A 15667-nucleotide genomic window follows, 5' to 3' on the forward strand; every position below is an offset into this window, starting at 1 on the left:
TTTCTACTTGCATCAGTCTAAGGGGAAAAGGCATATTTTGTGCTTTTCCTGTTATTAGTGATTATTTGTGATAGTATGTTGAAGACTAGTAGTTTGAAGTATATGAAAGAATTTGGAGTGGACTTCTGAGTAAGGCAAATAACTGGTGACAAGAAGAAAAAACTACAGAGGCAGTGAGTCCTCCAGGTGAGATTCCTCATCTCTTGGGGAAAACCCAACTCGCACAGCAAGCAGCTTAGTAAAAAGGATAAGGACAGTGACGGTGACCACTTGATGCACAAGTTAAGGCAACAGGCCACTCTGAAAGAGAAGCCAAAGCACTCAGAATTATTGCAGTTAAAACTTAAATCAACATACTTTTTAAAAATACATAGTAACGTCTAGAGTAACTCTACAACTACAACTGAGAATCAACAACTAATATACAGACATAAAATTACAAATATTTAAATTTTCAAAAGCAACCTGCAAACATAAGCGACTTCTTTTTCTTTTCTTTTTGATTTTTTTTGTTTTTTTCGAGACAGGGCTTCACTATGTAGCCCTCCTGGCTGTCCTGGAACTCACTTTGTAGACCAGGCTGGCTTCGAACTCAGCAATCCGCCTGCCTCTGCCTCCCAAGTGCTGGGATTAAAGGCGTGTGCCTCCATGGAGCATAAGGAAAGTACCGTTGGGTTTTTAAGTAACATACTTTAGAAAGCTGCTTACCAGAAAATACTTTTCATGAAAATCCACAAGAAAGAATTCAGCATAACTAGAAAAACTTATTTATACTGTGCTTCTCTGTCTTTACTACAAACGGGTTCATTTATAGGGGCATAGTCCTATACATAATTTAAAATGTTTATGAAAGTTGAATGGCCAGTTTTTAAAATATTTGCTTCTATCTTCAGTAGGACAGGGACCATACTCACTACTAAAACCATTTTTGTTGGCTTTCCAATGTACACAAACTTACACCCTGTTGTTGAGCTGTTTGGCTATATTGCTTGGACCTGGCCCAGGATCCTCAGGTTTGCACACAGGATTGAAGTTGAGACTCTTCTGTGCAGCCGACGGCTTGGTGTAGAGCTGATAGGGAGCAGAGGACAAGAGTCTCCCAGCTTTGATGCTGAAACAGAAAGGCAATACCAGATCAGTTTCAGACTAGGTGAGAGTGAGCTTCAAGGAAATCTTAGGTTAACAGGCCATCTGTTTCCTAGTGTATTTCTTCTCATCTGTTTTAATGGTCTTAATATACTATTAAATGCATTACAAGAAAAAACTAAAACTGAAGAATATAGGACAAAATAAAGAACGTATATTAAAATAATTAAATTACTTTTGTGTGTATCAGAGTTGTAAGAGACAAGAGATTTTTGGTATGATCTCTAGCGGGCTGAAACATATTTAACCCCAAGCATTCGGTATCAAGACAAACATTTCAGTGAAGTAACTGCATACTTAATGTACACAGACTGCTCTTTAAAGGACTCCATGACTCTTGGGTGCCAAGGCTTTATGCCTATAATATTCACTTAGGTTTAGTGGCAGTAACTATAATCATGGAATCTAGCTGTGAGCAGGTAAGCCCTCTCCCCGGCTGCCTACTGTCAACTCTCCCTCAGACTTTCCAAACCAAAGTGTCATAAACTCAGATCCACACTCTGGCCATGGTCACTGACAGAACTGTCCGTGATGACACTCTAACTTCGTAACCTGAGAGCTTCACGTGAGTCTTATAAGGAGACACAGGGCTAAAAGCCACATATTCATCCATAACAGAACACAGCATGAGAGAAAGCTTTAGAGGGATGGTGTAGGGACAGGCCTTCACATTTAATCCTTCAAAGTTTACAGATCTTTTATAGTCTGACAGATATGTCTGACTTTCTAGAAGTAATAAAACATTATTGAACTTTTAGAATTTATTGAGGTTTACAGAGTAAATTAATGACAGTACTTCTTGTACAGTACGCCTCTATAACACACCCACTATGCTTAGTCTGTACAAATGACTTCTAGCTTTCATAAAACCACAACAGATACATTCACATCTGTCTTTCTATATTTACTAATTCTGTTAGAGAGTAGGAAAGAGACTGTGTGTGTGCGCGCACGTGAGAACAGCTGGCAGCAGTCAGATTCCGACCTCTATTGTGAGGATCCACACTGACCGATCTTGGGTTCTCAGAGTCGTCAATGAGCACCTTTCTCTACTAAGCCAACTCTTTGGAACCCACATTCTTTCACAAGAGAGGAAGTAACATTTCAGGTAAATATATAAAGTTTCTAAATCCTAATTATATGGACAGAAAATTATTAAATTTGGACATGAACCCAAAGTTATCCCCAGAGTCCAAGGACCATCTTTTCTACTCTCAAGCTGCTTCTTGTGTTTAACAATTTATGTGACTTCATTCACTATATAATGATGCATCAACTCCGTGGAGTATGTTCATGATTTCTGTTAGAATTAGTTAAGGCTATGATTATAGAAAAAAAGGATTTGGGGGATGGAGAGATGACTTCTCAGTTAAAAACATGTACTAGTGTTACAGAGGATCTAATGCCCTCTTCTGGCCTCCAGGGCACATGCATGTACATTTGATTTGTGTGGATGCATGCACACACAAGTAGAAAGCAATAACTGACTGCTGCAAGTTATTCTTTGACCTTTTTATATGTGCTATGGCACATGCACACGCGCGCGCGTGCACGCGCGCACACACACACATACCTGACTTAGAAAGGTACTTTCTAAGTTTGTCTTATTAGCATCCCATTATACAATTTGACTGTGTTCTTACACTGAAATAGTATGTGTGTATGCAAGCATTCATGTTGTGTGAGCAGGGGGCAGCCTCAGGTATCCAGCCCACACTTTCAATCTTCTCTGAACCAAGGTCTCCTTATACACTGCTGTGTACATAAAACTGGCTAGCCTTAGGGAGTCTCCATCCTCTGCCACCTGCCACCTATAGGAACATTAATTACAGATGTGTGCTGCAGATCTGGCATTTTATGGTTTTGAGATATATAAATAAAGATCTTCATATTCTGCAAGCACATTACCTACCTGCTGAGCAATGTTAAATTCCTCATACTACTTATTATAATTGATCCATGAATAAAATTATGATTTTAGTATTAATTCACCTATACTTACATGTATTTTTAAATTATATATATTGTATATATATATATGTATATATATATGAATATGTATAAAATTTCAAAAAATTTGTATTTTAAGTTTCAGTTTGTCACCAAAGTTCCAGAAGACCTATTTTAAATTAGAAAATGGTAAGTGAATTTGCTCACTAGTTACATTTTGTCATTTCTAAACTAATAAGAGATAAGAAAGTACGATCAAGCCAGGCGTGGTGGTGCACACCTTTAATCCCAGAACTTGGGAGGCAGATTTCTGAGTTCGAGGCCAGCCTGGTCTACAGAGTGAGTTCCAGGATAGCCAAGGCTACACAGAGAAACCCTGTCGAAAAACAAAAACCAAAAAAAAAAAAAAAAAAAAAAAAGAAACAAAGTACAATCAACAAAAACTAATAGGATCCAAATGTGATAATTACCAGATAATTGATGTAGGAGGATGGAAATGAGAACAACGCTAACCTGTGCTACTAAGACTCTGCCTTCAAAGACACAAAAACAAATACATGTTTTGAGGGATGTGGTTTTATGTGCAACCTGTACAAGGCCTTAGATTCTAGTTTTTGCTTTTAGTATTATTAAGACAAAATAAAGTAACAGTATTGCAAACTGTTCTCCTTTGACCCTACTCTCAGTAATTCAGGTCCATATTAGCTTGCTATATTATCATACCAAGGGGGTTTTAAAAGAGCCATATATTGCTTCCTTTACTTTCTATTTCTTTGATAAACGCCATCACCAAAAGCAACGTGGAGAGTAAGGGGTTACTCCTTCACACAGCTTATAGGCCAGCAGGAAGTTATGCCAGGACAGGAACTCAAGACAAAAACATAGAGGCAGAACTTGAGGCAGATGGCTCTACTCAACTGCTTGCTTTCAAGAGGTAGCACAGCTCACACTAGGCTGAGACATTCTAAAAATCACAAATCAAGAAGATGTTCCAGATTTGCCGATTGCCAATCGGATGAAAGGAATTTCTCAATTGAGGTTCCCTCTTCCCAAATAACTAACTTGTGAAAACTTAAAAACTGACCAGCATACACACATTATAAAAAAAGATGCAATTCACTCTGTATAAAGCTTACTGTTCTATGTCTCCCAACAGAAGGAACACTCCATGAGGCAGGACAAGGCTTTAGTAACTGGGGTTTCCCAAGAACAAACTCCCCTACCAAGTACTGAGCACACGAATACTTGTCAAGTCCTACCGACTACTTCTTGCTGCTTGTCTTTATTATCTCCTCTGCTTTCTGGCAGCTGAAGTGGCAACACTATTAGCCACATTTCTGCATTTGAAATGGCTTCCAAAGCATACCATGTGTTGAGACTCAGTCAGCAGACACATGCTATTGAAAGTAAGGCCAGTTTTGTAACAGAAATAAAAACACACTGGAGGTTTTAAAGAACTTACTGGTTAAACTTACCTTTCCACAATCCATTCTGGTCGTATTACTTTTTCCCCCTTTAATTCTTTAATTTTGGCATTAGGAAGATTTGTAGCAATAATGTGTGTTGTTTTGGATCTAGAATAATACACATGGTATTGACCTCCATGCAACATCATTAGATTTCTCAATTCCTCAGCAGAAGGATCTGTAAAAATCAGTATTGAAACATTAACAGTTTAACGTACAAGGTAGCAGAATGTTAGTTTGTAATAACCCCTTAACTAGGACGATTTAAATAGAACAGCACTAGTTCACATTCTTCTTGGCCATGTTGCCATAAAACAAAGCTAGGAGACAGTAACAGAGTGATAAAGCTATCCTGCCTTGACACATTATTTTCTCCTGGCTGCAAGAGACCAAGACAAAACCATCTACTGCTAAATGACATCTAGCAGAGCAAGCAAGGACCTCAAACAAGAGCCAAATCTGAATAAGGCAAATGCTTCCAACTTTTGATCAGAAGCACCTTCCCAGCTGCTGCATTGTCTGCTGTGAAGTTGAGCTGACCACAGACACTGCTGACAACTGAGGGCCTCAGCAAGGCTGGTAGCCCTGTGTCCTCTGACCTCACTCATCCCTAGCCACAGCTTCCAAGCCAGCACCATTTCAAGGGGACACACACACACAAATATACTTTTTTTTTTTTTTTTTTTTTTTTTTGGTTTTTCGAGACAGGGTTTCTCTGTATAGCCTTGACTGTCCTGGAACTCACTCTGTAGACCAGGCTGGCCTCGAACTCAGAAATCCGCCTGCCTCTGCCTCCCGAGTGCTGGGATTAAAGGCGTGCGCCACCACGCCCGGCTTCATTCATTCTTTAAGGCAGTGGTTCTCAACCTGTGGGCTACAAACCCAATGGGTTGGGGAGGGTTAAATGACCCTTTCACAGGGGTCACCTTTGACAATCAGAAAACACAGATATTTACATTATGATTCAGAACAGCAGCAAAATGACAGTTATGAAGTGCAACAAAAATAATTTTATGGTTGGGGTCACCACATCATAAGGACCTGTTATATTAAAGGGCTAGGGCATTAAGAGGGTTGAGAATCACTGACTTAGGGGAAACTTTGGTGTATCATGGTACCTTCCGAGGGGGAACATACTATACCTAATATGTCTCCCACCCACTGAGAGAAATTCTTCCAACAGCAAACATGCCATAGCATTTTACTTTTGAAGGTTAATAGGACAACTTTGTGAGGCTGGTTCTCTTTCCACTTTTTTGTAGGTAGTGGTTTGAACGGTGGTCACCAGATTTGGGAAGTGAGCATCTTTACCCTGTGAGCCATCTCACTGGTCCCAAGCAATACGACCTTTTCAATTTTGTTTCATATTCTTAACTATAAAAAACATCTTAAATACCTGAAACTTTGAAGATAAAAAGTAATGTGGAGAGGGACAGAGAGAATATGCCCCTGACATACTAGCAGAGTATGGATACAAAATGTAAAATCAGAACAAACCTGGATTGAGAGCAATTCTCTTCTCCAAATTTTATTATCCACATTACACATCAGAGTATCATCCCAACAACAGCACACGCCTAATCAAGGCGAAGAACAGACTATCTCAAACATTAGCAAACAAAGCTAACATCCCACGCCCCATTCCTTACCTTCCTTGAATATATTAACTTAAGGAAATCAGAGGATGAAAAAGACAAGACTCTCAAGACCAACAAAGTCCTTTCCTACAGATCACCACTGGCATCTCAGTGAAGGTCTGTCCTGAGATTCAGCAGCTACACAGATGACTTCCGCAGAATAAAAATAGCACTCATCCTAACAAGAAATTTTTATAAGGCAGTGTGCCAAAATTAGTTCCTGAAATTTCAGACTCTACAGTTCTAACCAAGCAAATTATTCAGTGGATTTATGCAATAAAAGTCTTTCAAAAATAAATAGTATCAATTCTAAGCAGATTAATTTTACAACAGTCCTTGTCTGACATAAACACTTTCAAGTCAAAGTACCCCCTCCTGCCCAAAAGGGTTTCTCTGTGTCGACCTAGCTGTCCTGGAACTTTTTCTGTAGATCAGGCTGGCCTCTAGATCACAGAGATCCACCTGCTCTTAAGGGCATACCCCACCATCACCCAGCAGAAGTGTATTTCTTAAAATTTAATTTAATTTGTATGTATGAGTTTTGCTTGTATGTATGTTGGTGCATGCCCAGAAAAGGGCATTGGATCCCCTGGGACTGAGTTATGAACTGCTGTAAGCTGCCACATGGGTACCAGGAATTTAACCTGAGTCCTCTGGAAAAGCAGTCGCATGTTCTTAACTGCTTAGCCATCTCTCTAGTCCCTCTAGTGCATTGTTGTAGTCCATATACAGTATATCCTACAACAAATGTATGGTGAAGAGAATTATAAAAAGACTGAACACATCTGATTGCTTTCCTATTACATTCTGTATTTACTTCTCTAATTCTCACAGCACTGTCATGAAGGAATATTATGCTTGTTTTACAGAAAAACAAAGATTAGAAAAAGTTAAGCTAATCTAAAGTCGTACATATATAGTCAAAGACTCACAATTCAACATCAGGCTTATGTCTCAAGAAAATCGCACTTGATTAATAATTTTTAAAAAAAAGATTTTTTTCGGTGATTCTAGAAACTTGTATTTGCTCTATGGCAGCTCTGCCTCCAGCAGTGGGAATCTGTCTATTTCTGTCTCTGTCTCTCTGTCTCTGATGTCTCTCTGTCTCTCTGTCTCTCTGTCTCTCTCACACACACACACACAGAGGCAATGTGCTCCCTCAACAACAAGGTCCACCAGTTGTGTAAAGTTGGACTTTTACAGCAATAATCCTCAACAGTCTACCTGGCAACCTAGGATTAGGTGCCAATTTCCTTAAGCCATTAAACAATGCTTTTTGTAACTTTTTAAAAAACAATTGCTCTCTGTGTGTGTGTGTGTGTGTCTAGATAATACAAGAGTATCATTGCATACATATAGCAGTCAGAGGATAACTTTCAGAAGTCTGTTCTTTCCTATCACATGAGTTCCAGGAATGAAAACTCAGGTCCATCAGGCTTGGTTGCAAGCATTGTAACCTGTTGAAACATTTCACCAGCACGCACGTGTGCGCACACATACGCTTTTAAATATATAATATACACAGCATTCTGATATAAAGTATTTTCAGTAAGGGCTAGGGGGTGGTAGTTCAATGTGGAATGCCTGGCTCATACACGTAAGGTCCTAGGTTGAATCCCCAGTACTGGCTCCCAAAATAAAGCAAGTATTTACTAAAAGAAAGGAAAGGTAAATTTTTCTGTCTTCAAAGATGGTAAAATTTGAAAACACATTTTTTTTTCCTTTCCTGTTAATAAACACTTATTGGGCTGGGCGATGGTGGTGCACGCTTTTAAACCAAGCATTCTGGTGACAGGGCAGGTGGGTCTCTCTGAATTCGAGGCCAGCCAGGCTATGGAGAAACCCTAACTCAAAAAAACCATGCATACATACATACATACATACATACATACATACGTATGTACTGATGTGTCCATTTTAACAGCATCAGCATAAACATCAAGCTTAAATCAAACATCCACCTCTCTGGAGTGCAAAATAAAACTATCCTGAAATCATAACCAAGTAAAAGTAACTTAGGAGAGACAGCTCGTTTCTAGTGGTCTTCTTTAGAACAAGCACTCTAAAGCTGCTATTATGAAAAGGCGTTTCATCTGAGACCACAAGGAAACTCAAACAAGGTTGATGGTCTGCCCTCACCTTATGTATGTCTACTCTAATTTTCCCGCTTAACTCTGTGTAGGTATGATAATGGTCAGGGAGTATTTGTGTAAAAGCCTGTGATATCTAACCTTTAGTTAGTTATAGCCCTTTTCAAGACTAAAGGCAAAGTCATAATCCTGAATCCTGTAAAAATTCTCTAAGATGACTACCTGAAGAAATAATCATCTTTATAGGATTACTGTTCCTCTCAAGCAGTGAGAGTAATATCTTACAGGACAATCTTTCAAGACCAGACTTGAGACAATAGTCAGCCAGAGCTGGCCTGGAACTTACTGTGTGCCCAGGCTAGCATGAAATTTCCTTTTCCTGATTGTATCAATTTTTCAACTCTAAATAGTATATGTATTGCAACAGGTGACTGAGCCTAGCCTGTTGAAACTCCAAGAGCCCAAAAAAGGGCAAAAATTACAACAATCTTGCTTCACTATTAGAATTTCAGTTGAACCTCTCAGTATTTTTAGTTCAACAAATTAATAGTCCTTAACAAAAACAACACACAGAGGCTCAACATCTCTGTCACAGACTAATGACAAGAACAAAGATTCATTTCAGGAGTAAAATGACACATTTTTATCAAGTCATATTTCTCTAATCCCATGTAGATTAACAACAAAAACAATGTAACCAATGAAACAACCAAGGCAGAAAGAATGTCAGTATCTCAAGGACAGCCTGGTCTACCCAATAAAATCCTGTCTCAAAACAGTCAGAAACAGTGTCCTAGCTAAGATTTTTGTAAACTTGACAAGCCAGAGCTATCTGGGGAAGGGACTCTTAATTGAGAAAATGCCTCTATAAGGCTGTCCTAAAGAAAGGTCTGTCAGACATCTTCCTGACTAATGACTGATAGGAGAGGCCCCAGATGACTGTGGATGCTGCTGCCCCTAGGAATGTGGTCCTGGATTGTATCAGAAAGCAAGCAATGCAAACCAGTGAACAGAGCTTCCGTTCCCTGCCTTGCCTTCTCTCAGTGATCCGACTGTGTTGCCTGAAGGTGTTAGCAAAGTAAACCCCTGCCCCTTACGTTGCTTTTGATCATGGTGTTTTATTTATCACAGCAGCAGAAACCCTAACAGACACTTGTTATGCAGAAAGAGGTCTTTGGTTCAAACCACTCCCACCAGTACAGTATATTAAAAATGGGAATGTATTCTTAAGAGACACCCTCCAGGCATCAACTGCCTTTTCTTTTTCTTAGTCTCATATTTCTTCCTTTGTTATATAACTTACAAAGACACTAAGTTTTAGCAATCATAGTATAATGTAGTTTTGTAAAGGGGCAATCTTAAGACGACGTTTAGTTTTGTACTAGAGAAAAACTAGTCAAATTTACAGTATATGCTAACTGCAATAAATAAAAGGAACAGAGAATGAGAAAAAAATGGTCATTTATATAAGCATGACTGAAAATATTTTAACATACAAATACAAAATCATTTTTATCCATTTTAATGCAAATAATATTACACATGAATGTGATAATGACTACTGATTATCAACTTCACTGGATTAAGGAGCACCTAAGGAATTAATGAAGCACATCTCTGGGTTTGTCTATAATGGCCATTCCAGAGGTAATTAGAAAATGAGGGCTCTAATTGAATTAATAGAATGTATAGTGGGATGGGGCTATCTGGAGGAAGCAGGACATGTGGGCAAGTCTCTGGGTTAACGATATCTTGCCAAGCCTTTTGCTGTTTTCCATAATTCCTCTCTACCATGAAGTGAACAGTTCTTCTGTCACACGTTTCTGCTGTCACTATGCCCTCTGAAACTATGAGCTTAAACACATGCTTCCCTGTATCCTTACATTGTTTCTAATGGGTATTTTGTTACAGTGGCCCAAGAGAGTCTAAGAACCAGACTCAAGCTTGTGCTCTACAGAAGTCAGATAAACAAGTACAGGCCTACTACATGCAGTGAACAGAGAGAAAGCTGGAAAGGGTCTCAACGACTGGAGGGAGTCAGAGGATTCTTTTAGGAATAACATTTTGAAAAGATGGAAAGGTAAAGAGTGGAAGCAAAAAACCAGCAAATCAAAGGCTCTCTGGTTACTAATTCACAAAGACGCTCCCTGACAAAGAAAGGTAAAACTCAGGTTTCAAAGAAAATGTTTCTATCAATGATGAGATACAATTCATTACTATATACAGACTGGCTTAGGAAAAATCTAATTTGATCTGCATCTTCATGGATAACTCCCAAATGCACTTATAGGAAAGGGGAATCATCAGAGACAAAGAACAGAAACAAAACTGCATAAGTATAAAAACAGAGTCATAAAATCTGAGTAAGCCTATTGACAAAGAATATAAAAATTCAGAGCAAAAGCCAAGTAACACTAGCACACCTTTAATCAAAACTAAGCAAGCACCTGTCTATCCAACTCCTACAGGCTTCCTACGACATTCCCTCTGGTGCACAGCTAATTCACAGACCGTATTTGTTACAAAAGCCAACATTCTCTATCAACCACTGCATCTTTCAAACAGTTCCTAATATTCAAGGAAATCTAAAATATATTTGTTCAATCAACTCAAAGTAAAAAGAGAAAGAAGATTCACTGGCTAGAAAACATAGAAAAGATGTCAGTTCTACCAACTGACCTATGCTTAACACTATTTACCATCCAAGCCCTAAGCAAGGTTACTTTGTATACATAGAATTCTGGAATTAATTAGTTTGTATTCATTCAGAAGAAGCAAGGAGAGAACTCTAAGGTAAGACTCACTGCAGGAGAACAATGATTTAAGACTGAGGTACTGTTAAAGGGATAGACACAGAGTCGAGGAGTCAGGGAGGACAGTGACAAACAACTATAACCCCAATATAGAGAAGCCGAGCAGCGGGAGTTCAAGGCTAGCCTGAGCTATACAACAGGACTCTGCCTAAGTTTAAAAAAAAAAAAAAAAAAAAAAAGGAGAGAACTCATAAAAGCACGCACTCAAACATGTGCCAATGGTTTTTTAAAAACCTTTATTCTTGTGTATGCTAGGGGAGGGGTGCACATGTGTGCAGCAGCCCAAGTGTAGAGCTCTCAGGCCAGCTCTGTGGAGTTGGTTCTCTCCTTCACCTTTACATGGGTCCCAGGGGTCAAACTCAATCTATCAGGCTTACACAGAATGCACTTTTTACCCAAGACCCATCTTGCCAGTCCCTAAATGATGTTTGCCTAATGTACAAAGGTAATTCAAGGGGAAACAGGCAATTCAACACAAAGCACTAGATCAAATGAAACCAAACCTCAAAATGGGCCACAAAACGATGACTCTTACCAGAGGAGATCTAAAAACACAATTCATGAAATGTATTACCTACCCACTAAGGACTGCAGAGACGGAGGCTGCCTGGACAAATAAAGGTGCTTGCTGAAAGCCTGACCACCTGAATTCAATTCCTGCAACCCACTGGGTTAAATGAAGATAACCAATTCCTACAAACTGTTCTCCGACCTCCATGTAATGCACAACTCTCCCAACCAACACGTTTTTAAATTATAAAAGTGGTTAAATTGTTACTTATTCATTAAAATTATGTTTGGCCCAGGAAAACTAAAAGATAAAAACCAAAACATTTGAGAAATTATTAGCAAACCACAGGCACAGTAGTAAAACGTAGATGACGCTAGAGCAGTGGTTCTTAGCCTTCCTAATGCTATCCCTTTAGTACACCGCCTAGTGTCGTGGCGACCTCCAACCATAAAATTATTTTCGTTGCCGCATCATAACTATGATTTTGCTACTCATGCATCATTACATAAGTATCTGTTTTTCGTTGGACTTAGGCAACCCCTACATGGGTCATGACGCACAGCTGGAACTGCTGAGCTGGGGATTTGGTGTTTCCGTGCTGCCCCCACTCCCCCTTTTAGTAATAGTAATATCTATCTATTCCACTGTATGCTGAAAATAATTCACTTTTACAATTCACAGGGTTTTATTGAGACTGTGGACTATGGGGGCTTCTGAAGTAGGATTAAATACACTTTGCATTATAACAATGGCCTCTGAGCCTTTGGGGCCTGGGAGTGGAATGTAGTGGTCTTGATGAGAATATCTCCCATAGGCTCAAATCTCAACCCTGGTGGTGACTCTACAGGCCACACCTTGCTAGGGCAGGCTCTGAGGCTAGTATGTACACTAGCCTCAGTTCCAGTTCACTCTCTCTTATTTCATGTTTGGGGTTTAACATGGGATCTCTCGGCTCCCTGCCATGATAGTCTCATCCCTCTGGAAGCACAAGTGAAAATAAACTCTTTCTTCCATGAATTGCCCCGGTCATGGAATTTTATTACTGCAATAGAAAAGTAAATATAGATGCTAAATAACTGAAGAAGATTTAAAAAAATATTTTCAATCCTAAAAAGTTCATGATAAAATTGGGCATCAAAAAAGTAAAAAGAACTCAACCTGTATATCCATTAACGTAGATGGCAACTCCACTAAATATTGCAGACGCCGTCCCATCCTTCTGCTTAGCAGCATCTGTGCGGAACTGCTCCTCCAGCTTCTGGACCTTGGCAGCCATGTACCCGCCCTACAACCAAATGGAATGCCAGTAAACAACTGTGTCAGCTCCCCTGCCACACACTTTTAACTTAAAAACCCTGACAGATTTACAAATACAGTCTCACTTTTTTAACCTTAAAATAATTAGGCTTGACTGTTTTATTATGTCTTCAAAATACAGCTATAGATGACAACTACTGACTGGTATACACTTTGCCCAAACAGCAAACCGCTTGCTTTTACTGATTATTAAAATTGTATATGTTCACTATAATTGTTTTCAAAAAAGAGAGATATATAAAGAAAATCACAACTGATGCAAGCCCATTCTCTAACACTTTGGGAGGGAAGCGATCTCGAGCCTTTCTGTCTCACGGCACAAGTTAGAATCACAGGTGGTACTCCCTTACCCCACTGCTTTCCTCAAGGCCTTGCTCGAGGGGACACACCAAGCTAAGCAGTAACTGCAGCGTTGTGCTACACAGAAGACTAACTGACAACACCCTACTTACTGGATACTTACATATTTTTTCCTATTTCTCACTATTATTACCAATGCTGAGATAAAATATATTACTCTTGACGGTAAAATACAGTTCAAGGGTTAGGGTTTATGGACAGTGTTATGGTTTTCAATGCATTACAAAAAACAGAAAGATAAATAATAAAGTCACGTGTTATACCTTAAGCCATATGACAAACTAAAAAGAACAAAAATTATCTAGTCATTTAAGTATTCATTAAAACACACCCATTTTTCCCAGCCATCATTCTCCGTTCTCTTCCGCCATCCACCTCGCCTCATGGTGGAGCTTCTGTATGGAGAGAGAAAAAAAAGTCAATCTTATACCATAATGTACTCTTCATTGACATTCTATCAAGGAAAATGGAAAATTTGAGAATTCAACATTCAATGAACACAGACCAAAGTTCAATGCCAAGTAAACCTCGTCAATGCAACACCATCCTCAGGTGCCTTTACCAGGGAAAACTGTCCAGAGTGCACACGCACACGCGCGCGCGCGCGCGCACACACACACACACACACACACACACACACACACACACACACACGGCTAAGCCTCATGTTTAAACACTTTCAACTGGGTATGAAGGACTGCGTAGGAAAGGATCCACACACTCCTTAATAACACGTAACATTCACTTTGCATAAAACATCAATAAACCCAACTAACATAATCACACTTGTTGCCACTAATTAGTTAAACAATCTACTAAGTCCCTTCATCATCTGACCTAGGATGGCTCTTAAACTGTGTCACACACACACTATGACACATCTGTCATAGTGAATGCACACACACTATGACACATCTGTCCTACAAAGTGTCTCCCTAAGAAGTTCATTAAAAGAATGCATCATAGGGGAATGATTGTCTTGTTAACAGATTAATAGATCTGGCATTCTTAAAGCAACACTTAAAATCAACTGCACCACACAACACCAAGATTACCAAATCATGGCTGTTTCAGGCTTAGGGACTAGAAAACCAGTTAAGTCATTCTAAGGACAAAAGAATTCACTAAATGAATTCTTACAAAGTCGAGTTCTTTCCATCCACAAGTTGGGCTATCATTGAATTATCTTTCATAAATTTATACACTAGATTTTTCTGTAATTATATAGGTTTATATCAAAGATTATTATATAAAGCTTTATGTACTCTATCAAAGTTAAGTTAGCTTTGGTATGATTTATGAGAATATTCAACACTTAAACATACTTTATCCACACATATAGATCCTGTTTCAAATACGCTTGGTTCTTGAAATGCCCTTTGATTTGGTTTCTCTCTCTGGCATTTGTATTAACAACATATTGTATACATGAAAGATGGCTAAAAGACATGCAGAAATTGTCAGCCAAGTCCCAGTAGTGAAATAGGACAGTTTTAAATGTTTTAGGGGCATATGTATAAAGGCCCTGAGAATGAAATACCAATTCTGTAGACAGAAGAGTTTTGCTTTTAAATTTGCTCTAGGCAAGTAAAAGGTTGTTCAATGGTGTATTCACTATCAAACTCAGAACTGCCATATATTTCTCTTAAATTCTCCTTAAGTAGCTTACTTTGACAGTCCTAAAGACTTCATTCCTTAAGAGTCAAAGAAATTCCTAATACAAAATTACTGGTTCAAAGAAACTCTCAATTTATGCACCTACTTTTTACAAGCAAATGACTTGAAATTCTACTCATGTGTATGCCACAGTCATCGGAATGAGAATATCCCCACAGACTCAGGTATTTGAACAGTCAGCTGGGGGTGCTGCTTGGAAAGACTGAACAGCTGTGGCCTTGAGCTCTGAGAGGTTAAAGATTGTCGCCATTCCCAGTCTGCTCCAGCTGCTTACTCACATGCTTCCTGTCATGATGGACAGCAATAGGCTTGTACACAGCCCAATCTTATGGAGGCATTTTCTCAGTTAAGGTTCCCTTCTTTCTGATGACTGTACCTTATGTCACCTGACATAAAACTAGCTTGCATATTCATATAAACACATTCATATTTCACTTGAGACCAACAAAAATCTTGTTTCATATACTCAAAATACTATAATGGAAATATAGTAAATTGCCACTAACTGTTCATGTGATTGGATAGTCAGAGTGTTTCAGGACAGTGAGGGATACACAGTGAGAGCCTGTTTCAAAACAATAACAACAACAGTCTTTTCCCAAGACTGGAGAGATGGTTCAGGGGCTGAGAGCATACTAGTTCTGCAGAGGGCCAGAGCCGGCTGAAGCAACCACATTTGCAAGTTCACAACCACCTATAA

At 39.1% G+C, this 15667-nt stretch overlaps 1 protein-coding gene across 4 annotated transcripts in view; it reads right to left on the reverse strand.

The window, feature by feature from the left end:
• The window catches only part of Rev1 (REV1 DNA directed polymerase), a 73560-nt gene that overhangs the window by 38250 nt on the left and 19643 nt on the right, over window positions 1-15667 (reverse strand). For all 4 annotated transcript variants that reach the window (XM_085836562.1, XM_021170775.3, XM_021170766.2 and 1 more), the window contains exons 2-5: window positions 13622-13685; window positions 12772-12898; window positions 4572-4740; window positions 959-1111 (exon numbers count right to left, since the gene is read on the reverse strand). In XM_085836562.1, the coding sequence (XP_085692688.1) occupies window positions 959-1111; window positions 4572-4740; window positions 12772-12898; window positions 13622-13675 (503 nt within the window). In that variant the 5' untranslated portion in view covers window positions 13676-13685. The remainder of the gene's footprint in view (window positions 1-958; window positions 1112-4571; window positions 4741-12771; window positions 12899-13621; window positions 13686-15667) is intronic.

This window comes from Mus caroli, unplaced genomic scaffold (genome assembly GCF_978045245.1).
Source record: "Mus caroli unplaced genomic scaffold, Mus_caroli_1 scaffold_1, whole genome shotgun sequence".
Lineage (NCBI taxonomy): Eukaryota > Metazoa > Chordata > Mammalia > Rodentia > Muridae > Mus > Mus caroli.